A 25,365-nucleotide genomic window follows, 5' to 3' on the forward strand; every position below is an offset into this window, starting at 1 on the left:
GCCCTGGGTAGGGGGTGTTCCTCACAACGCCTGGCCAGTCCTCTTTGGTCTGCATTCTGGGCAGTTAGTCTGAGCATCTGCAACATTTTGGCAAACTTGTGTTAAGAGTAAGGGCTATAGACTACTACAAGATCAAACAGAGTGTGTAGCTAGGTTTTAGGTGCTTAGCTGAAATATTAGGTTATTATCTTAGCTGTGAATGCTAAGATAGGTTTGGGTCAGCATATAGTTTGCGAAACATTGTCTACAATACACTTTTCTCAAAAACATACAACTTGAAGTATTCTGCCTAAAGGACTATTTTATGTAGCCATTGTTTTTGTGAGTATCAGTGCAAACAATTTTTACAAGAATTTTTGCAAAGGGATTCCCTAGAGTCCCTAAAGTGACATTTCTAGCGAAAAAAAAATTAACGTGCACAATTTTAGCATGATTGGGAAATTTGCACATAAAAAAACTTTGTGCTCAAATGTGTTTTTGTGGACATATCAAAGTTTCTTCTGCATGTGGAAAACTATATTTGTGCGTGCATTAAAATTTTATTGTGCATGCAAAATTGCAAATATTTTCTGAAAAACTTATATGTGCACAATAAAACTTTACAAATTTTTTTGTGTTTTTAGCGTAAAGGTTTTCTCATGTATTTACAGTGTGTGTGTGTGTGTGTGTGTAAATGTATATACACAAACCAATAACTTATATGTGCACAATAAAACTTTTATATGTGCATGGGAAAATGTTTTTGTGTTTGTAGCGTAAAGGTTTTTTCATGCATACACAATTTTGTGTGTATGTGTGTGTGTGTGTAAATTTATATACATAAACCAATAATTGTGCTGTGTGAGCACAAACATTTTCCCACAAACATATGAAAAATTGCAAACAAGAACATTTTCATGTGCATATACACTACTATTCCTTTAAATTGTAATAATACTGAACAATATTGCTATTTTACTGTTATTTTTAATCAAATAAATCCAGCCTTGATGAGCTGAAGTGATTTCTTTCGAAATCCTCAAACAATCTTAATTATTCTGAACATTTGACCTTTTTAATGCACAAGCAGAAATGTTCTGGGGGGTTTTTTCTTTCGAAAAATTCTTCTTTAGGGGCTCTGTAATTCATTGACTAGTGGCAGAAAACGTATTCGGTTACTAACGTAACCTCGGTTCCCTGAGATACGGGAATGAGTACTGCGTCTTGCTAAAGATGCTATGGGGAAAAAAACTTTTTTCTCCTGAACTAAAGCCTTTTTTCAATCACGCAGTGGAACTGCATGGCCATTGGTTCGTGCAGTGCATTGAAAAACTAACCAATGGCTCAGCAGCGGTGCTGCACAAGCCTATGGCGACAGAGCCCACCAGAATGGGCGGAGCCATCTGGCTATATAAGCGGGCGTTCGCCACAGGATTCTCAGGTTACTTTGACTGAAGCAATGACTGAGTCGTGCTGCTACATAGCACGGCTAGCAATGCAGTACTCGTTTCCGTATCTCAGGGAACCGAGGTTACGTTAGTAAACGAGTACGTTTCCTGTCGATACTTCACTCCTACTGCGTCTTGTTAAAGACGCTATGGGAACACAGTACAATCACGCTGTGCTATGGTAGAGGAACGACTTCATATTATAACCTACATAAGCAAGAAGATAAACAATGTACTCCAAGACTAAAATGGGTTGAACTCCTCGAGGTCACGCCCGGCCTGGGTAATCGTTTCAGAGTACTCGTACAACTTCGGCACCCCAGGGGCCGAGAGCCGACAAGTAAACTAACCCAAGAGCTTGAGCGTGTTACGGTAGCAAGTAGCAAGCATGTCATTGGCAGCTCCTCTGCGTCCGAGGCTGCCAATGACATGTTGTCATCAGGCAGCTCGTCCTCACTCCCCCCAAACGAGACCAGATCGCTTGTGCTGGCAGAGGGATGCTGGTCAGGCTGGGAAAAGAAGACGGGTGAATCCTCTCTCTGTGGCGAGGGCGAGGCACGCGGGATCTGGGCCGATGTGAGCTCGTCCGCATTCGAACGCTCAAGTCCTCTGCCCCACTGTTTTTTCCACACAGGTCCCTGGAAGGAAGAAAACGGATGGGCACGAGGGGCGGAGCCACTCTCTGAAAAGAAAGCGATCCGTGAGCGAAAAGAGGCGAGACTGAAGTTCTCACAATGAGAACAATCAGTTCCCGTGACAGAGGCTACCGCATGGGGTTTCCCCAAGCAGGAAACGCACTCCGCATGGCCGTTATTGCCGAACCGCAGTAACGGCGTGGCATTTGCAACAACGCCAATTTGCTCTTTTAGAAGCTCTTTTAGAAGCGCCGGATGGCGGCAGGGGAACAGGACCGATGCTGAAGCGAAGAAGCAGGTCAGCCGAGCAGGGAGGTCTCAGTCCAGCTGTGAGGCGTCAACGGCGAGAAGGCTTTCGGGATCAGCGTTGAGCGTAGAGTCTTCACTGAAGGAGAAGAAATCTGAGAATCCTGTGGCGACCACCCGCTTATATAGCCAGATGTCTTTGCCCATTCTGACGGGCTCTGGCGGGCTTTGTCGCCATAGGCTTGTGCAGCACCACTGCCGAGCCATTGGTTCGTTTTTTAATGCACTGCACAAACCAATGGCCATGCAGTTTCACTACGTGATTGAAAAAAGGCTTCAGTTCAGGAGAAAAAAATACTTTTTCCCATAGCGTCTTTAGCAAGTAGCAAGCACAGTATGAGTGAAGTATCGACAGGGAACCTAATGTATGATACCTTGTTGATGTCCGTCTTTTGAAAGTTGAAGTCTGTGTGTTGTTTTCAGGAGGCAGGTGGAGTGGGAGGCAGCTAGCAGTCTGATTGAAGGGATTTGTTTGACACTTCATCGACAGCCAATCATTTCCTTCCTCCCTCACCTGCGATCTCTAATCAACGTCTGTGTCAACCTGGTGAGTCCCAAACACCCACCACCGGTGATATCCTTTGTGTGATGTGTATGTGTTTACATAAAGATGTATGTGTTTAGGTGATGGGGGTTGTGGGGCCATCTAGTGTGGCAGATGGACTTCCCTTGTTGCATTTGAGTCCGTACCTGTCTCCTCCTCTTCCCTTCAGTACAGCGGTTGTGCGTTTGGTTGCCATGCAGATCCAGGTATAATCTGTTCCTTTCTATAGATAATTCTACTGTGCATATCAGTTAATTGACTTATTTATGCCTATAATCATATGCACATGTTTAATGTCTTCCTCCAAATTTAGGCTTTAAAGGATGATTTTCCTCTCAGTCATGTGATCTCCCCTTTCACCAATCAAGAGAGACGAGAGGGGATGCTGCTTAACCTTTTGATTCCATTTGTATTGACTGTGGGCTCAGGGAATAAAGGTCTGCCTTAGAGAACAAACAGAACCAGGAATTTAAATATGCTTAAATTCATAATGCAATTGGATGTCATTTACAATATGTTTATTTCTGTTTTCCCTTCACAGACAGCCCTAACCTGGAGCAGCCGGAGGTATTTCTACTTTTGCAGACAGTCATTAACATCCTGTTACCTCCACGTATTATCAGCACTTCCCGCAGTAAGAACTTTGTTCTGGACGCATCCCCTGCCCACTGCTCTACCCCAGGGGACACTGGGAAAGACCTGCGTAGAGAGGGACTGGCTGAATCCACCAGCCAAGCAGCTTATCTTGGTACTAGAGCCCTAGAGAGGGTTGGATGGTGATATAAGAAAAAATATTTAAAAGATGTCTGTACATTTTATAAAAAATTTTAAAATCTGCTCTCTCTAGCTCTGAAGGTGGTCTTAATCTGCTTTGAGCGACAGTTGGGTAATCAATGGTACAAGCTGAGTCTACAGGTCAAGGAAATGGCCCTGCGTAAAGTTGGCGGTCTGGCTTTCTGGGATTTCATTGACTTCATAGTGCGCACAAGAATTCCAATCTTCATTCTATTGCGCCCCTTCATACAGTGCAAGGTGGGCAGATTTTGAGGATATGTGCTACCTTTTTGAATTCTCTATTAGCGATCGACCGATATGGGTTTTTAATAGCCAATATCGGTATCTTGAAGGGTGGCTGATAAGTGAAATGTATGGTATTACACATTTATTTTAAGTTAGTAAATAACACGTTCAACACTGCTGCACTAAAATGACTACTTATTATATAATTTTAAAGTCACCATGAAACAGAAAGTGACAACTGGTAAATTGTCACAATGGAATATTGTAGTGTATATTATTCATTAGCAAACAACATCGATCCAATGATCCAATCAGTTGAGTCTCTTGACCACTATCAGTTCACACCGTTTGCATCTAATGCACACCACATTAATCAGTCATAATGATACTGACAATTAAAACAATTCAGAGTATCGGCCAATTTATCAGCCTTGGTGATGTATCAGTTGCTCATTTAATTCATACTCATGAAAAAGTCTTCATGTCTCTACTTTCAGCTGTTAACCCAACCAGCTGAGTCTCAGGAGGAGATCACGGCCCGTCACCATATTGCAGAGCAACTAGAGCGTCGTTTCATCCCGCGGTCCCTCTGCAAGAGCTCTCTGTTTGCTGAGTTCAGCAATGAGCTCAAGATCCTGAAAGAGGCTGTGCACAGCGGCTCTGGTGAGAACGGGCTTTATCGGGATATTACCTAGAAAACAAATGTTTATCTCTCAAAAATCTCTCAGTAAAATTGGTCACACTTTGTTAACCCCAGGTCATCCTTAACTATGGGTTAATACAGTGGTTCTCAACCACGTTCCTGGAGCCCCCTACAGTGAACATTTTGCATGTCTCCTTAATCACACATGATCAGCTCATTAGTAGAGACTCCAAGACCTGAAATACGATATGATACAATATACTTTTTTGTCCCCTTAGGGGAATTTTTTCTTGTGCTTATTACATGCTGCACAAACAAATCACACATAAATAACTAAATCCCATACAGTATATCTCACATAAACCATACCATACAGGGGAGCAGGACATGTAGACAGGTATATCAGATGTCACATTGCACAACTGAAAAACCACTATTGCACAAGTAGTTGCTTCATAAACCATAGAATCAAAAATAATTAACAATAACTAGCAGCAAATAAGAATAAATTGTACAAAACATTATGTAATGTTAGATAATCAGTGCTGACCAGAAACAAATCATGTCATCAATGCCATTCAAAATTCTAATGGAGGCAGGCACAAAAGAGCTTTTGAACCGGTTGAGTCGTCATTTGGGCACTCTGTACCTTCTTCCTGAAGGCAGACGCACATATTCAGGATGTAAGATGTGAGAAGGATCAGACAGTATCTTGTGAGCCCCTCTGTACACAGACTGCTCAAATAATGTTTGGAGCGATGGATGATCTTTCAGCACCACAGTTTTCATGGCAGTCTGGACAATGTAAGAAAGTCTGTTTTTTAATTGTACAGAGAGGTTACCATACCAAGCTTGGATCCCGTACCTGATTAGACTCTCCAGAATAGCCTGATAAAACACAGTCATGATTTTTTCGTTGACACCATACAGTCTGAGTCTTCTCAAGAAGTGCAGTCTTTCAATTGTCAACATGAATCTGCCATATAAGCATGTTGTCAATATGGATGCCAAGGTACTTATAGGAACACACCTGTTTGATTTGAGTGTCATGAATAACAACAGGACTATGAACACCGACTGCTCTGTGGTCAAACACCATATCTTCCATTTTGTTATCATTTAAAATCCATTTATTGGCATCACACCACTGTTCAAAGTTATTCTTCAGTGATAGATAGCTGGATCACTCTCTTTGTACAGTAGGCTCAGGGTGGCTGTATCATCTGAAAATTTAAAGATGTACACAGTCATTAGTGTAGTGTGTAAAAAGTACAGGCGAGCTCATGCAACCCTGAGGAGCACCTGTGTGCGATATTTTTGGGTCTGAGAGGGTGTTATTGATCTAAGAAAGAGTGATACCATTTGATCAGGAAAGGGTTAATGTTCAACTGGCTCGTTTTCTGGGGTCAGTTCCTTTGTAAAAGTCTTTAGCAGAAAGGCTGTAATAAAATACAATACACAATACAATAAAATTAATTTAGTTCATTCTCTTTATGAAGTTCTTCCATGGGAATGAAAAGTCTCCTGCTAGTTCACTGAATAGCTTTCACTGAATCCCACAGTCTTTTATAGATTGATGTGGCTAAGCTCTCCTCAATAATGACTTTTTGTTGCCTTCGGGCCACCCGAAGCAGCTGGTTGAGCTCTTTTTCAGTTGCAACCGATCACAGTTCCAGAAAGCAGCTTTTTTCCTGTCAATGCACTTCTTCTTCACTTACTTTGTTATATATGGCTTGTTGTTAGGTTACACAATAATGTCTTTTTTTTGCAACCACATTATCTACACATTATCTACAAAGGATATACAGTGGGTACGGAAAGTATTCAGACCCCCTTAAATTTTTCACTCTTTGTTATATTGCAGCCATTTGCTAAAATCATTTAAGTTAAATTATTTTCCCCATTAATGTACACACAGCACCCCATATTGACAGAAAAACACAGAATTGTTGACATACGCACATATTCAGGATGTAAGATGTGAGAAGGATCAGACAGCATCTTGTGAGCCCCTCTGTACACAGAATGCTCAAATAATGTTTGGAGCGATGGATGATCTTTCAGCACCACAGTTTTCATGGCAGTCTGGACAATGTAAGAAAGTCTGTTTTTTAATTGTACAGAGAGGTTACCATACCAAGCTTGGATCCCGTACCTGATTAGACTCTCCAGAATAGCCTGATAAAACACAGTCATGATTTTTTCATTGACACCATACAGTCTGAGTCTTCTCAAGAAGTGCAGTCTTTCAATTGTCAACATGAATCTGCCATATAAGCATGTTGTCAATATGGATGCCAAGGTACTTATAGGAACACACCTGTTTGATTTGAGTGTCATGAATAACAACAGGACTATGAACACCGACTGCTCTGTGGTCAAACACCATATCTTCCATTTTGTTATCATTTAAAATCCATTTATTGGCATCACACCACTGTTCAAAGTTATTCTTCAGTGATAGATAGCTGGATCACTCTCTTTGTACAGTAGGCTCAGGGTGGCTGTATCATCTGAAAATTTAAAGATGTATTTCCCCGTGTGTGAGCTTACACAGTCATTAGTGTAGTGTGTAAAAAGTACAGGCGAGCTCATGCAACCCTGAGGAGCACCTGTGTGCGATATTTTTGGGTCTGAGAGGGTGTTATTGATCTAAGAAAGAGTGATACCATTTGATCAGGAAAGGGTTAATGTTCAACTGGCTCGTTTTCTGGGGTCAGTTCCTTTGTAAAAGTCTTTAGCAGAAAGGCTGTAATAAAATACAATACACAATACAATAAAATTAATTTAGTTCATTCTCTTTATGAAGTTCTTCCATGGGAATGAAAAGTCTCCTGCTAGTTCACTGAATAGCTTTCACTGAATCCCGCAGTCTTTTATAGATTGATGTGGCTAAGCTCTCCTCAATAATGACTTTTTGTTGCCTTCGGGCCACCCGAAGCAGCTGGTTGAGCTCTTTTTCAGTTGCAACCGATCACAGTTCCAGAAAGCAGCTTTTTTCCTGTCAATGCACTTCTTCTTCACTTACATTGTTATATATGGCTTGTTGTTAGGTTACACAATAATGTCTTTTTTTTTGCAACCACATTATCTACACATTATCTACAAAGGATATATCTAGTTATTGACTCAGTAGCTTCATCTATGTTTGATGTGTCAGACAAAATGTGCAGTCTACATGTACGTGATTCTCTGTCAGGTATTCAGGTTTTGTGGTTTAAATTGGGGTTAAAACTGTGCTTTATCTCATTTACATTTACATTTAGTCATTTAGCAGACTAAATTTAGCAGACTTTATCTCTCCCTTTTTTTCAGCATACCAAGGAAAGACTTCCATCAGTACCGTTGGCACATCCACCTCTGCATACAGGTTGAGTCTGGCCACCATGTCCCGCTCAAACACCGGTACAGGAACTGTCTGGGAGCAAGAGAGCCAACCCTCACGCCAGCCCTCACAGGACACACTCAGTCGGTGTACCGATGAGGAAGAGGAGGAAAGTGTGTGATTCATCCTCTTTGGTTTCTTCTTAAAAATTAGTTCACTCAAAACATTTAAATTCTGTCATCATTTACTCACCCTCATGTCAATCCAAATAACATCACATGTCTTACATGTTTACTGCAACTTTCAGAGTGCACTGTAGGACCAGCTTACAGCGAACACTGAACCAAACTTTTAAATGTTGAGCAAGTGATCTCATTGGCTGCAGAATCAGCATGTGCCATGTAGTAAATCATATGATTGCTAGCAGATGTAAAGGACCTATCAGCCTGCATTATCTAGAGATTCAAGACTGAGCTAGATATTTGTGTTACTGTAAGTAGTGTTACTGGTTACCTGTTAATGTAGGGAATATTAACCAAAGGTGTACTATCAAAGCAGTCACCTTGCATGACCTTGCATAAAATTATTTTTAAAAATGACTTAATTGCTGCATGGTAAGTTTAATGTAAAATTGATGGGTTTTATTGCTGAGTAATTTTGTAGATGCATTTAATTGTTGAATGATCCATGTTAACTTTTACTCTGTTACTTTCAGATGACTCCATCAGTATCCCCAGCGTGGTAAGTGAGCACGAAGCTTTCCTCCCCAGACTTATTTCCCAGCGGCGTTTCTCCAGTCACATCACGGTGTCAGCTGCCACTCAGCCTGAACCAGGCATTAGCACCATGCTGCCCAGTCACAGGTAAACAAACACCCTTCTTCAAAACTAAAGCTCATTCAGACCGAAAACTGTCTATAACAACCTTATTTATCCAATCTTACCATATCTTTCCCTTTAAGAGAGGGCTGATCTACAGCTGGGGGGTTGCATGTCTCTCTTATTATTCCCCTAATCTTGTTCCCTGCCCAACTCTACAGTGAACCCAATGTGCTAGATGAATCCCAGGGGCTTCTGGAGGAGGGTAACCTGTCTAGGTACAGTGTGATGGCCCTGTGTGTGCAGTGTCTCACCGTCTGTGTGCCAGGGCTGGGCCTGCCTTCCCTGTTCATCACATCCAACTTGATTCCTCACTAGGATCTCTCTCTCTTTCTCTTCTCATCCACTCCAATTCACTGTTTCTTTCTGTCTTTCTTTCTCTCTTGGCTAGGGACAATGATGCCCGTCTACGTTTAATCACTATGTGGTACTCATGTCATCTCCAGTGAGCCTCATGGTGTCATGGTGTCCACTCATGTTTCAGGCTTTTTGCTGCTCTGCTCAAGAGTTCCTCTCTGGGGGCCCAATCTGTGGGGCTGGGGAGTATGGTCTAGCAGGCTTAAAGTAGACAATTAGACATTGAGTAATGTTTTTTTCGATCTGACATCAGATGAATCTGACAAATTCTGCAAATTTTACAAAATGGCTTAGTTCATATAGGATTTTCACATCCTCCTGCTCAGACTGCTATACCAGCTTCTCTATTCCCCTTTGTATTTTGTGGATGACATTGCAGGTTCTGACCTGTGATTCATGCTTTCTTGATTCGTCCCTGTCCCTGTGTTTCATTGGTGGAGGGCTATGGACTGATGGGGATTTGTGGATGGGACACATTTCCTCTTAACTCTCCAATTTATTAGGAGGATTTAACAGGGATTGTGTTCAGCTCTTCGGGCAGTTTGAGCTCATCAGCTCCATTTGTGTGTCTGTCCTTCAGGGTTGCTAGCGTGCAAAGTGAACCAGGACAGCAGAATCTGCTCATCCAGCCACCACTCGGTCGTAAGAGAGGACTTAGGCAGGTGAGCGCTCAGAACACAGTCTTATTTTTTTGCATTCAGTGTATTATCTCAAGGCATAAAAATTGAGGCACTGTGTCTTGTAGCTACGGCGACCCCTGCTGTCTATACAGAGGGTGCAGGACGAGTCTCGTGGACGTCAGGGAGCCAGACTCTCAACAACCCGCAGGAACATTCAGCCTAAGAGTAAACCACTCGACAGGGGTTTGTGTTGTTTGTGTAACTATATTAAAAAAAGAAATGAATATCAGTGACGCCTGTGTGCAGAAGATTTAACATTAAACATGAACCTTATAATATATATATATATGTGTGTGTGTGTGTGTGTGTGTGTGTGTGTGTCTTTATTGGTAAGTTATTGATCACAACAACAAAAATGTCATTGCAATCTATAATCAAAAAGGAATTTGAATGAATTCCTTTTTTATAGACAAATGTCAACAGTTTTAATGCCTAGTATAAAAAAAGAATACATATATTAATATAATATACACAAATAAATTACATTATAAATATAATATAAATAAAATATAAATAATATAAATAAAAAATAAAGTGGGGAAGTCGTGGCCTAATGGTTAGAGAGTCGGACTCATAACTGAAAGATTGCGGGTTCGAGTCTCGTACCGGCAGGGATTGTAGGGTGTGTGTGTGTGTGTCTTTATTGGTAAGTTATTGATCACAACAACAAAAATGTCATTGCAATCTATAATCAAAAAGGAATTTGAATGAATTCCTTTTTTATAGACAAATGTCAACAGTTTTAATGCCTAGTATAAAAAAAGAATACATATATTAATATAATATACACAAATAAATTACATTATTAATAATAATAATATAAATAAATAATAAAGTGGGGAAGTTGTGGCCTAATGGTTAGAGAGTCGGACTCATAACCCAAAGGTTGTGGGTTCGAGTCTCGTACCGGCAGGGATTGTAGGTGGGGGGAGTGAATGTACAGTGCTCTTTCCCACCTTCAATACTACGACTGAGGTGCCCTTGAGCAAGGCACCGAACCCCCAACTGCTCCCCGGGCGCTGCAGCAAGAAATGGCTGCCCACTGCTCCGGGTGTGTGTTCACGGTGTGTGTGTGTTCACTGCTGTGTGTGTGCACTTTGGATGGGATAAATGCAGAGCACTAATTCCAAGTATGGGTAACCATACTTGGCCACATGTCACGTCACTTTCACTTATTTATGATAGCAAAACCATTGTTATAGTACAAATCATCATTTTAATAATTATAGAGCAGACTGCATATATAAAAATTACACATCAGTACCCACTCTAAATATATCTATTAGTCATATACAATTTCTTATACAAATTATTATATTATTTTATGATTTTGTTGTGGGCATAATACAATAAATAATACCTAAAATACATACTATATCATTTTAATACATTTTCAACATGGCTTTTCTGTAAGAAATCTATGAAAAATTAAGTGTATTTTGCTTAATTTGGTAGGTCATTTAAAAAGTTTTTTTTTTTTTTTTTTTTAAAGCATTGATCAAATGAGTAATGTAGAGGCCTTAGAAAGCCATGTACCAAATTTGATGCAGTTTTATATGGATTTATAGGGTTAATTGCATCCGCTCAGATGGCCACTATGAGAACCAGGTAGAGGTTCTTATAGTTCAAACTGTAGTGTATAGTGCTAACAAAACCAATTTTGTGAATTTGATTCCCAGTAAACTGCATGAAGTAATAATGTATACTAATGAATTTCTAGAGTCTAATGAATTTCTCCAATCTATGAAATATTAAGTGTATTTTGCTTAATTTGGTAGGTCATTTAAAAAGGTTTTTTTTTTTTTTTGAAAAAGCATTGATCAAATGAGTAATGTAGAGGCCTTAGAAAGCCATGTACCAAATTTGATACGGTTTTATATGGATTTATAGGGTTAATTGCATCCGCTCAGATGGCCACTATGAGAACCAGGTAGAGGTTCTTATAGTTCAAACTGTAGTGTATAGTGCTAACAAAACCAATTTTGTGAATTTGATTAATAATTAGTAATAATGTATACTAATGAATTTCTAGAGTCTAATGAATTTCTCATCTTTTCTTCAGCTCATGGTGACCAAAAGAGGTCTGTCAATGATATGAAAAAAAATGGAGGTTCCGGTGAGATTTTATTTAGGGCGTTATACCACAAACAGCCACCGGGTGCCATCCAAACTCTATTAAATTTTTTTATGCATTTTTCTGTCACAAATGTCTAGATTTCTCTGTCAATATTACTTCTATCTCAAAATAATCCTGAGACTCAGACCTTTCCAATGATATGTTTTTTGTCAATTTTATAAAAAGTTTTGATTGTAAAAGAGCGTAATGCATTTTGTAATATGACACTTGACACCGCCCGTTAAGGGGGAGGAGACCGCCAAAAGATTTTAAAGTACCATTTCCATGGTAACGCAATGTCCGATTTCAAAATGGTTTTCACAGGATGAATCTTGGACTTCTAAGCTTTCAAATGATATATGATTTATGATGATTACTAAAAGGTTTTGATAGAGAAAAAGGACAACAAAAAAAGAGTGCCAAGCGTCCCACAGGTGGGACGGTGACAGTTAAGGGGTTAAAATGACAAAGTTTATACCCAGCTAACGAAAATATGTTGTAAGAACATTTTGTTAACATTCCCACTAATCAGTGAAACAGAAATCTTATGAATGTCCAGTTTTTTAAACGTTTTCGAAATGTTTTTCTTGGTTATGTAAACATTAAGGGAACATTTTGCGTACATCATGGGAATGTTACATTTGAATGTTCTCTGAACATTCTGAAACAAGTAGTTACATTTAAAAAAATGTTAGACAAACATCTAACTAAAACGTTTCAGAAAAATATTCCATGAACTATGTATAGATAATGTTTTTGTGTGCTAACGGTTTAAGATCATTGTTAAGACCAAATAACTTTACCAGACCAAATAAAGTTACCAGAAGAACATTTGCTTATAACTTAGAGTGAACCTTACCAGAACGTTACGGAAGTTCTGAGAATGTCCCTGTTAGCTGGGTAAGTGCTAGTTTGGATATGAAAGGTTCTATTATGTATGTTTGGGTGCATTGCATGAGTGTTGAGTGGAGACATCATGTCTTTAAAATTGAATGTAGCCATTTATACCTCTGAATTTGACGGCTTATATAACGCTTGCTTTGTTTTGCTCTCAGTATGAGAATAAAGACAGGAAAGATCAGGGGAGTGTAAGAAGCAGTCTTTCTCCAACCCCCTCTGCTGCCTCAAGCTCCACTTCTAGAGCCTGCTCCCCTCTTCCTCCTCCCCTCCCCGTCCTGAGTACACCATCCCGACTGGCCCCAACCCAGATCAGAGAAAGTCCCGAGGATGAAGAGACCACTGGGCTTCTGCAAAACACGGACACCTCCCCCGGTGCAGGAGAGGACCGTGGCACTGAGAACCCACTCCTGACCTCGCTGCTCACACCCCATGCTCTCTCTCCGCTCCCCTTGTCCCCTGTTGACCTGGATCTAGATGAGTCTCACGTTTGAGAATGTCCAGCTTCAGGATGTAACAGTTTAATACTGTGCTAGTTTAACAAGAAGTGGAAAAAGAAATCCTGTGATCATGTTTCTTCAATAACTTTAACTTGATTTTTTTTGTGAACTCTTGACCACAAGAGTAAAACCATTTTAAGCTATCATGGGACATCCTTTGCAATTAATAGACATTTATGAAGCACTGTGCATAATTCTACACACCAATGAAAGCTAATTATAAGTATAACCATTCAGTCTTTAGTGAGATAAATGATGACATTCTGTGAAAATCATATAACTACAAAATCTCAGTATTTAATTATATAGATGTATTCTAAAAATGTGTCATCTATTAAACTTTATTTTAAAGGGTTATATACAAAATAGATATTTAGAATAAATATTATAAATGCTTTATTTTCAGAAATATAAAGATGCTTGTATGATATTGATGCCAAGTATTTGCCAAATGTTTGTTTGCAAAGACAAATTCAAAGCACCTGCCAAATTTCAGTGGGAACAAAACTGGAAAACGTCATTGAATATATATATATAGATATATTTAAATATAAATATTCTAAGCATCTTCCCTGCTCTTGTCCTGATTATGTTGGTGTTGATTCTTCTGTTAACCCCAGTGTAATTCAACTAATGCTTAAACTGACTCTAAAATACACTATAACCTTTTTACCGAAACATCACAAATTCTTCTACATAACATTTGGTGTTAAAATAGTCAATAGAGTATTAATTGAATGTCTCATACCCTTGTATTCAGAATGTAAGAGCTCAACAGGCATTTGATATTTCTGTGTCTGCTGCTTTGTGGGTATATTGATTTTTGTCTAATGTGTTGCTATCTGTTGGATTTGTTCAATAATAAATTATTTAATCATGTCATGTTGATTTGGGCTTTTTGGTTTATTATAATTAGCATAATAATACCAAATGATTTGTATTTGTTGCATTTGTGAAAGACTAATCTACTGCTAACTACTAATCTTCTGATTCAAAAGAACTAGACGCATGATTGCAACGCAAAATAGTTTATTAGTAGAAAATAGGCAATTCTTGGAATGTAACTGTATCAGTAACAGTTTTACTTGTTGCGATAAATGTCTCGAGGAGCTTAAAAAGCCTTTCTTCTCTAGCAGCAGCTTCTCTTTCTGTCCTCCTCTCTTTCTCTGTAGTCCTTTTCCTGCCTTTCTTCTCTAGCCAGCATCTCTTTCTTCCACCGTTCCTGTCTCACAAACATTTCTCGTTCCCTCCTCTCCTCCCTCTCCAGCGCCTGTCTCTCTCTCCACAGACCTTCGATCTTTTTCGGCCTCCCTCTCCGCAGCCCATCTGTCTCGCTCTTCTTCTCTTGCTGTGGCCCGTCTATCTCTCCTTTCCATCTCCCGCAGGGCTGTCAACCAGTCCTCTTCCTTTCTCTGCTTGATGGGAAGCAGAAGAGGACACTTGGACTGCGTCCTGAGCAGAAGAGAACAGGCGTGATGAAATGGTTGAGGGGGATCTCGCTACTCAGTGCTCCATCCATGATTACATACCACTTCCAGGTTGCAATCGATGTGTCTCCCCCCACCATACTGAGGCTTTTGAGGTCCTGCAATAAATTATCAAAGACAAATTAATTATAGGTCAATGACAAGAGTTGAGGATTCAAAAAAATATTTTGAATATCTAGTTTAAAATGTGTACCAAGTTCTTAGAAAAATGTACTCTTTGTATTCATGTTGGTTTCATATGGTTCTGAAAAACTTTGATATTATTTTTCAAGACAATATTGATACCAAGTTTGTTTCCAAATATTTGTTTGCAAAGACAAAATAGCAGCTATGGAATGCCAAAGCTGACTTAATTAGAAATGAAAATGTACAAAGAAATGTAAAAAAAGCAAATATAAATAAATAAATATATATATATACAAAGAAAAGTAAAAAAGCAAAAATAACTAATTAATTATAATTTTATTTCCTTATTTGTGTATTTTTTTAATTTTTTTCCACATTTATTTATTTTTTATTTTATACATTTATTTATTTCCACTCTTATTTATTTTCACATTTATGTATTTATTTACATATTTATTTCTTTATTTCCACATTTATTTATTTCTACATTTCTTTATTTTCACATTTATGTATTTATTTACGTATTTATTTCTTTATTTTCACATTTACGTATTTATTTCTTTATTTCCACATTTCTTTATTTCTACATTTCTTTGTCCTTAGGGGAATGAGGAGGGCGTGTTTTACCTCAGCCAGAGTAGGCGAGGTGTAAGCTTTGAGGCCACAGGGACACCTTGTGGTGGTCAAACGAAGTACAAGAAGTGTAGCCTACATGACGTGCCTGTTGATAGTGTGGGATGAATGATTTAGATGGGCAACATGGCCAAAATCTTATATCAGGGGTTATTATTTCAATTTCACGTGGGGGGTTGTTAAGCGTGTAATCTGTGATCGCATGCATTTGCTGAAGCTCGCGAAAGCGTGCAATCGCTTTCTTTTGCGCGCTTTTTTTTAGGTTTCACTTTCAACACAACGCATATTTCAAAGATTCGGGATAGAAGGAGGCATCAGTTACTGTAGAAGATTTGTGGCCTCGCGCCACTTCCCATGTGGTCACCGCATGTAGACACGGCTTTAGATCAGTGGCGAGCCGTGATTTTTTTTAACCAGGTATGCTGGGTGAAAAGATTAACCAGTTGGATCTGGATCCAACCTCGCCCCCTGGGTGTTCTGCAGTGAGGACCATCTCGGATTTACAGAAAATGACCTTTGTTTTCAAGTAAATAATTTTACATACTTATTCCCAACACTTTATTAAGCTTTGAGTCACATCTCAAATGACAAGGGATCAACTTATAATCATGTATTTATTAATTAGCCCATGAACTCATTCTCTCAGACGGCCTGGGTATGCGGCGCATTCGCAACTAATGGTGCTTTTCCACTGCATGGTACGGCATGGTACGTTTCACTTTTGGGGGGTTTTCCTCTGGGTACAGTACCTGGTACCTGGTACTTTTTTTAGTACCACCTCGGTTGAGGTTCCAAGTGAACCGTACCGTTACCAAAACGTGACGTGTAAACTCTGCTGATCACGGATTGGCCGGAGAGAATCGTCATTACCTGTGTCACTGAACTTGCGACACAAAAAACTTAAGTTATGACTATAACTATGGATCTATGAGACCAAATGATGACCGTCACCACGGTCTTACCTTGAATGACACCATTCTGCTACCGTTCTGATACCTAATGTAAACAAAGTCAGGGCACTGACCCTGAGTGGTTGGTTCACTATAAAACATCCGGGTGAATAAAGCACTTCCTCTTGCCTGAAACGCCTCAGTTCATCCTGAGTGACAAGAGATGGTGACGGTCATCATTCGGTCTCATAGATCCATACCCAGTCAACACGTGAGATCATGCGATAATCACAGTGACATCACACGATCCTCATACTGTGATCCTCACGGTGTGAGTAGTATATGAAATCATTGTGACATCACACGATCCTCATACTGTGATCCTCACCATGTGAGTAGTATATGAAATCATTGTGACATCACACGATCCTGTAGAACTGCAGACCCAAATGACACTGGTTCTGCCACATTGACCCTGTAATACCGGGCAAAGGTATAAGGTGAACAACATGAGGCCGCTGCACATATATCTGTAAGTGCCACACCTTTCAGTGCTTCCCATGATGTGGCTAGACTCCTAGTAGAATGAGCCACCAGGTTCCCTGGAACTGGTAAGCTCTGGGTGGAGTATGCTTGTGCAATAGTGTCCACTATCCAGTGTGAGAGACGCTGCTTCGAGATTGGTCGCCCAATACTTTTTTTATCAGAACACAGAAACAACTGAGTATGTGACTGCCGCAACCGTTGTGTGCGCTCAATGTATGTGTGGAGTGGTCTTACTGGGCACAGACTAGAAAGGTCAAGACCTGTAGATAAGGAATCTGGGTCAGGTTTAAAGGCTGCAAGTTCAACTGCCTGATTGTGCAAGGATTGAGAATCTTGGGAAGAAAAGCCAGATTCGGCCAGAGAGAGACCCCTGAGTAATTCGTTAAAGGTCCACCCTGTTTGCTCATCGCAAACCACTTCTTGTGATGAGTTGTCTCGTCTGATGCAAACAGATCGGTATGAGCTCTCCCAAACAGGTCCCATATCAGACCTACCACCTCTGGATGCAGGCGTCATTCCCCTGGGAGGGGCCCTGTTCGAGAGAGGAGATCGGCAGCCTGGTTCACTATTACTGGTATGTAGATTGCCCTGATTGAGGCGAGTCTTGGATGGGCCCAAAACAGAAGTCTCCTGGACTCCTGGAGGCAACGCAATGACCTGGTGCCTCCCTGATGATTGATATGATAAACTGCTGACATGTCGGTTCTCACCAGGATATGCTTGTCTTGCAGAAAAGGAATCAGTCGTTTCAAGGCCATGTAAACTGCCCTTAACTCTAACACATTGATATGTTCCATATTCCAGGGAAACGCCCATAAGCCTCTCACTGTTCTGCCTTGCCAGACAGCCCCCCAACCAGTCAGAGACGCATCCGTTGTCACCACCATCCTCCTTGCTGGTATGTTCCCCAGAGGGACCCCTTGGCCCAATTTCTTTTTGCTCAATCAGGGGTGCAAGGCCTGAATGCATTTCTGTGTGACCTTCAGTCTCACTCGCCTGTGTAATTTGGGGTGGAGTTGAAACTTGTTGATCCAATACTGTAGTGGCCGTGCTTTGAGCAACCCAAGAGGCACTACTTTTATTGCCGCTGATATCATCCCCAATAATTTTTGAAACTGTGCCAATTCTATCCGCTTGCCTAACCGGAAAGATTTTGCCAGAGTAGATAATGCTGTTACCCTCTTTGGAGCGAGTGATGCAGTCATTGTAAAGGAATTCAGAACCAATCTGAGAAATATTGTCTGTTGACGTGGTTCGACCTTGCTCTTCTCGTGGTTCATGCAAAATCCAAGTTCCTTTATATGATTGATAACCCTCTCTGTGTCCTCCAAGACCTGATGACGGCTTGGTGCACAGATCAGCCAGTCGTCTAGGTATGGAAGGATCTTTATACCCACCATTTGAAGGGGGCAAAGGGCGGCTGACACCACTCTGGTGAAGACACAAGGTGAGAGAGAGAGACTAAAGGGGAGGACCTCGAACTGATATGCCTGGCTTTGGAAGGCAAAGCGAAGGAACTTTTTGTGGTCTGGATGAATAGGTACATGAAAATACGCGTCTTTGAGATCTATTGTTGTGAACCATTCGTTTGGTTCTATAATCTCCAAGATTTGTGCCGTGGTCAACATCTTGAACCGCAGTATTTTTATGTACGCATTTAAACGTCTCAGGTCTAAGATGGGTCGGATACCACCATCTTTTTTGGGCACGAGGAAATAATTTGAATAAAACCTAGTGAGCTGTTCGTTGGGCTTTAGCCGAGAAATTGCTTTCTTTTTTAGAAGGGTCGCAATTTCTTCTGATAAAATCTGTGCCTGGACTTGGTCTTTTACCACAGTCATGTGTACTCCTAAAAATGGGGGAGGTTGACGCCGGAACTGAATTCTGTAACCATTTTTTACTGTAGCCAGTACCCACTGGTCTGAAATTTTTTTCTCCCAACTGTGCAGGCATAGTTGGGAGCACATTCCCGCCCCCCTTTTGGTATTGCTATGCAGTCCCTCCTTGGGGGCCTGAGCCCCTGGGATTCTGCTTTCTCCGCGGTGCATCCCTAATTGATGACCAGGACTGGGCCACCTGTCTGCGCCATGGTTCCCGCCTGGCACTTCGACTGTCATCAAATCTCCGAAAATGACTTTAATCTCTTTAATCGACCCATGATTGTGGTCGATTAAAGTGTGGAGGCTGTGGAGGCTGACCGCCTTGATATGACTGTCTAGTTATCCTAGAGCGACCAAATGTGCGCTGCACTGACTCTCTTCTACAATGTGCTTGTTCTGCTTTATCAAGCATTGCTTGAGAATCCGGGTGAAACACCCGACCTGGAGTAACTGGCATGTAAGTCAGTTCTCTTCTGATAGTGTCAGGCAGGGAGGTTTGTGCCAACCAGATCTGCCTACGAGAAAGTATTGCAGATGACATTGAAAACTTTAATTATTTCAACAGCTGTCTCTTTAAACAGTATTTCATATTTATTTTATCTAAATTGTATGAACTGTACGATCTGACTGAACATCTGTAATAAAGTAGTTCTTGATTCTAAATTCTTAAAGTCTCAGGAGCACGGGAATATGTTTTCGGTTGGGGGTGCTGTGTGTGTCCGTGTTGGGGGTTTGGGGCTGGTTCACTTACGCTGGTGCTCGTGCTGGGGCTGGTGTTGGATGCCGATTTTGGAAAGTTTTTGCTGGGATGGGCATTTAAAAAAAATCTGAAATTCGCTTTTGCGCCATTATCTCCTTTTATTAAAGTTAATCTTGTTCGCATTCTGTATTGTTCATGTCTGATACCACGCGCTAGCGTCACATGTTCATGAGGATTAGGCTAATCATCCCATTTAGAAAACCGCATTATTAGTGTTTTATCTGCTTGGTTTTTTATTTTGGTAAAAAATAAATAATTATTCGCACATGTGCAACTAAATACATTTTTCAGTTCGCACACATCTATTTTTAGTCACACATTGCTCTTCTCGTGGTTCATGCAAAATCCAAGTTCCTTTATATGATTGATAACCCTCTCTGTGTCCTCCAAGACCTGATGACGGCTTGGTGCACAGATCAGCCAGTCGTCTAGGTATGGAAGGATCTTTATACCCACCATTTGAAGGGGGCAAAGGCCGGCTGACACCACTCTGGTGAAGACACGAGGTGAGAGAGAGAGACCAAAGGGGAGGACCTCGAACTGATATGCCTGGCTTTGGAAGGCAAAGCGAAGGAACTTTTTGTGGTCTGGATGAATAGGTACATGAAAATACGCGTCTTTGAGATCTATTGTTGTGAACCATTCATTTGGTTCTATAGTCTCCAAGATTTGTGCAGTGGTCAGCATCTTGAACCACAGTACTTTTATGTACGCATTTAAATGTCTCAGGTCTAAGATGGGTCGGAGACCATCTTTTTTGGGCACAAGGAAATAATTTGAATAAAACTCATTGAGCTGTCCGTTGAGCTTTAGCTGAGAAATTGCCTTCTTTTTTAGAAGGGTCGCAATTTCTTCTGATAAAATCTGTGCCTGGACTTGGTCTTTTACCACAGTCATGTGTACTCCTAAAAATGGGGGAGGTCGATGCCGGAACTGAATTCTGTAACCATTTTTTACTGTAGCCAGTACCCACTGGTCTGAAAATTTTTTCTCCCAACTGTGCAGGCATAGTTGGGAGCACATTCCCGCCCCCCTTTTGGTATTGCTATGCAGTCCCTCCTTGGGGGCCTGAGCCCCTGGGATTCTGCTTTCTCCGCGGTGCATCCCTAATTGATGACCAGGACTGGGCCACCTGTCTGCGCCATGGTTCCCGCCTGGCACTTCGACTGTCATCAAATCTCCGAAAATGACTTTAATCTCTTTAATCGACCCATGATTGTGGTCGATTAAAGTGTGGAGGCTGTGGAGGCTGACCGCCTTGATATGACTGTCTAGTTATCCTAGAGCGACCAAATGTGCGCTGCACTGACTCTCTTCTACAATGCACTTGTTCTGCTTTATCAAGCACTGCTTGAGAATTCGGGTGAAACACCCGACCTGGAGTAACTGGCATGTAAGTCAGTTCTTTTCTGATAGTGTCAGGCAGGGAGGTTTGTGCTAACCAGATCTGCCTACGAGAAAGTATTGCAGATGACATGGAGGCACCAACGTCCCTAGTAAGCTGTGCATGTGTAGCAAGGGCTGCATCCACCAAACCTAAAACTTCCCGATCCTCCTGACTTATAATTTTCCTCAGAGCAGCCAGAATTATGGCTAGAGCATTACCAGACCGGGCTGCACGTGTGGCTGCATTATAAGTCCGACACACCAGATTATCGGTCTTCTCACATTCTTTCCTGGGACACCGGGGGTCATCAGTCACCCGGTCTGGACCTAGAGATGTTAATGCTGCCATTTCACGCTCCACTGCTGGCATACCACCCATGCCTGTTTCTGCAGCATACTGTATTTTGACAAAGCGCCTGCGACCAGCATTGAACTGAGGGGCGGCTTTAGGATTATTCCAGGCCTTGCTTAACATCTGTGAATAATCTTCAGCAACAGGGATCAAAACAGAAGGTTGGAACTGAGAGACCCCTGCCCACACCCCTTGCCCCACTGACGCTGTCTGAGTTTCAGTCTGTGTTTCCAACTCCAAAATTCTTGCAGCGCTAAGAATTCGAGTGACCATATCAGGCTGTGCAGAGTCTCCATCATTAACAGAAGACTTTGACTTATCCCCTTGATCTTCCTCACTCACGTCCTGATCATTACTGCCAAACAGGGAGTCATGAGCATGAAGAGAAATAGCATCAGGAGGGTTACCTTTTCCCTCTCGATATGAAGGAAAATCATCTTCAGAAAAGACAACAGATTGCGTGCCTCTCCTCATATCCTGAGGCTTAAAATGGTCCATCTTCCCAGCCAGATCTCGTAAGGTTGCCAAAATTTGCTGCTGGGTGTCAGAATGTGAATCTGAATTTTTTGTCCTTTTCTCACAGGTGGCCTCAGAACAGCTAGGAGAACGTTCTCTTCTTCGTTTAAGGGAGTGTGCATCAACCTTCGATGACTGGACTCCACTATTCGAGGCAACCTGTTTAATAAACCGGGCCCTTTGCACCCTTTCTTGCAGAGAGAAATTTACAGCAGCCGGACATGGATCTTCAATGTCCTCCAGTAAATGAGCCATTCCCAAACATGATGGACATTCCCGGTGGCCATCACAAGGATGCAAAGTAGCATGACAGTAACAGCATAATGGTTGACTCATGATTGTTGAATAACCAATACAGCTGCGTACAGCCATAACACAAATAACACACAAAATATAAATACCTTACTCCTGCGAACAGGAATTTGTTACGAAGTAATGTGTGTAAACACAACCAAAGCCAAATAAAACTTCACTCAATCCACTGCAAACAGTAATATCATAGTGCAAGCATATCAATTCTCAGTTTGTTCAGTCAAAAAGCAAAACTAGATCAATTAGGAGGTACCGACACCTATTCTATGCGCGAACGCACAGATCAACAGGTGGGAAAATCCCCCCCGTTGCGAACAGCGGAACCAAACAAAAAATCCTCCTTTTGTTTTATGAATAATAGCACAAAAACAAACTACTTACCAATCCGTATGCTTCCAAAAGCACCAGAATACAATCTGTAAACAAATATAAACTCGTAATTCAGAATAATATAAACAATAACCACTTACCTAAATATAGAGGGTAAAAAGGAAAAATTACCGCAATCCTCAGGGGCACCAGGTGCCTGCACTATAGTGACGGATTGAATGGGTAATTTTCCAATATCAGCGTATACGCGCGGATTCTCCGAACCGGTCTCAGAAGAGGCGAGAAGGCAAAGAGGTAGTGCTTTGTTCACCCGGATGTTTTATAGTGAACCAACCACTCAGGGTCAGTCACCTGACTTTGTTTACATTAGGTCTTGGAAGGGTAGCAGAATGGCATCATTCAAGGTAAGACCGTGGTGACGGTCTGAGTGAGGTCAAAATAGATCACAACAGAACCACTAGATTTAAAGGGGTCATATGATGCTTTTTTAAAGATCATTATTTTGTGTATTTTGTGTAACAGAATATGTTGACATGCTTTAATGTTCAAAAAACACATTATTTTTCAAATACTGTACATTATTGTAGGTCCTCGCGTGACAGACACAGCGATGAAGCTGGTGTGTTTGCAGTACACAAGCCACAGTTAAGACAGCTGACTCCACTGTGATGTGGCGCGCTCTCTCTCTCTCTCTCTGTTTGCGCATGTGCGAGTGAGTGGGAGGAGCGTTGAGTGCGGAGTGTATGAGCAGGAGTGTGAGGTGCGAGTGTTTATTCTTTCTTTCCTTCTTTTTTCTTTATATACGTATATGTTTTTGTTGTTGTTGTTTTTGTATTTAGTGGTGAATTGGTTGAAGTGCTGGGTTCTTTGCTCCCAGTTTTTTAACTGGGAGCATGGCGTTTCCAGGGAAGGAGAGCTTTAGCCACTTAACTAGATGGCATTTTTCGGGTGTAAAGAAAATGGGCATCTTGTACGTGATTGTCCTAGGAAAGAGGCTCAAACTGATAAAAGGGTCGAGTCAAACGCCGCTAATACTAGTGTTGGAGTAGTGCAGAATGAAACTACAGTTGATGCGGAGGTACCGAGGCTTAGTGTAGCTCACGCTGTAGATGCGGAGCAAAATAATGAGGTGACACCGACAAAACTAGTTACAAGTGTGAAGAAAGTGTTGGTTGTTGATAAGAATCCCATAGAGGGTGAACCGATAATAGACCCTTTGGTAGAATCAGAAGATAGCTACAATGTGGTGGATTCTGGAGAACAGATGTTGATGGACCAGAATTTGGGTGGATCGGTACTTGAATTGGATGATTATTCTTTTAAAGCACCGCAAAAAAGGAAGTCAATGGAACGACATGCTAGTAAGCCGACGAAAAAAACTGATGTTCGGGAAGTTAGTCAGACTGATTCGGACAGTGAGGGTGAGGGGTCAGAATGCAGCTTCACGGGTAGTTTGCCTGGGAGCGGCTTCTCTAGTCAACTATAATGTAGATGACATTAAGCATTTTTTAAAGGTGACAAAAAACATGAGAAGAGTCAAAATTGAGGAATTTTTTCTAGACATTCCACAATTTATCGAGAAAGTTAAAGGGGTCATATGATGCGATTTCAAGTTTTCCTTTCTCTTTGGAGTGTTACAAGCTGATTGTGCATAGATAAGATCCCTGAAGCTGCAAAGACTAAAATCTCAAAACCAAAGAGATATTCTTTATCAAAGTTAATGTTATACCCCTGAAAAGGGGGAGAAGATTAAGCACATTCACAGTAGACGATGTTTCCCCACTGCAAACTTTATGTGTAAACGTTTTGTTTACAGTTAACAATAAACAACTTTTCCAAAACCGTAACATTGGTCTTTTCTTCTTTGCACAGACATTCAATAATTGTGACATAAGCTATTAACAATGTGGTATGATAATCAGTAATCTTTAGCGAGGTTAGATAGATTTTATGGTTTTAAACATTCTATCAAACTCTGCTGTTGATAGAATGTTATTTTTAAACACTCTGTGTAAAGTGTTAAGTGATTGTGATCCTGAAGATTTTTTACTATTGGGGGCGATTTGAATTGTACTGAACATGTGCTAGATAGGAATCATATAGAGCCACATATGCAGTCACGTAAAAGGTTAGTTCAGTTGATGAAATCCCATGATATTGTTGACATCTGGAGAAATTTTCATTATATGCAAAGACAATATACTTGGGTACATGTGTATGATAATCAGTAATCTTTAGCGAGGTTAGATAGATTTTATGGTTTTAAACATCAAATTATTTTTTTTAAAGAGTGTTCAATTATTCCAGTTTTTTTTTCTGATCACAGTCTGGTGAAATGTGAGATGTTTTTTGACTGTGTAAAACCAAAAAGTGCCTATTGGCATTTTAACAGCACACTGTTAGGTGATAAACATTTTAAGGATGTTTTTAAGGCTTTTTGGGTTAATGTAAAATTAACAAAGTCTTCCTTTCAAACTTTGCAGCAGTGGTGGGATTTTTTTAAAGTTCAAACTAAACAACTTTGTCAACAATGTAGCGGATTAGCTCATGGGGAAATATGAATAATTAACCATAACTAATTATGATTAATTATTAATATTTTAGATCCACTGTAGATATTTAGCTGACCACTCAGGGTCAACCGTCTTGTCAATTCTAAGAACGTTAATTTCCTGGTTAAAGGAAATAACTTTCTTACTGTACAATTCTATAAGTTTGTAACGTAAATCTGCATGATTATTGACTCCGGTTATGAGTAAACAATGAACACGTCAAGTGTGAAACAAGTAAGGTTTTATTAACTACATAAAAACTTAAAC

At 40.7% G+C, this 25,365-nt stretch overlaps 1 protein-coding gene across 1 annotated transcript in view; it reads left to right on the forward strand.

The window, feature by feature from the left end:
* The window catches only part of LOC107562223 (protein unc-80 homolog), a 50,866-nt gene extending 37,281 nt beyond the window's left edge, over positions 1-13,585 (forward strand). Inside the window, exons 45-58 of the mRNA XM_016246829.1 lie at positions 2,792-2,915; positions 2,993-3,118; positions 3,226-3,349; positions 3,454-3,660; positions 3,760-3,944; positions 4,430-4,595; positions 7,891-8,073; positions 8,616-8,763; positions 8,940-8,996; positions 9,716-9,797; positions 9,881-9,998; positions 11,878-11,925; positions 12,794-12,831; positions 12,930-13,585. Of these exons, the coding sequence (XP_016102315.1) occupies positions 2,792-2,915; positions 2,993-3,118; positions 3,226-3,349; positions 3,454-3,660; positions 3,760-3,944; positions 4,430-4,595; positions 7,891-8,073; positions 8,616-8,763; positions 8,940-8,996; positions 9,716-9,797; positions 9,881-9,998; positions 11,878-11,925; positions 12,794-12,831; positions 12,930-13,322 (1,999 nt within the window). The 3' untranslated portion in view covers positions 13,323-13,585. The remainder of the gene's footprint in view (positions 1-2,791; positions 2,916-2,992; positions 3,119-3,225; positions 3,350-3,453; positions 3,661-3,759; positions 3,945-4,429; positions 4,596-7,890; positions 8,074-8,615; positions 8,764-8,939; positions 8,997-9,715; positions 9,798-9,880; positions 9,999-11,877; positions 11,926-12,793; positions 12,832-12,929) is intronic.
* Positions 13,586-25,365: the final 11,780 nt, after the last annotated feature.

This window comes from Sinocyclocheilus grahami, unplaced genomic scaffold (genome assembly GCF_001515645.1).
Source record: "Sinocyclocheilus grahami isolate Dianchi unplaced genomic scaffold, SAMN03320097.WGS_v1.1 scaffold813.1, whole genome shotgun sequence".
NCBI lineage: Eukaryota > Metazoa > Chordata > Actinopteri > Cypriniformes > Cyprinidae > Sinocyclocheilus > Sinocyclocheilus grahami.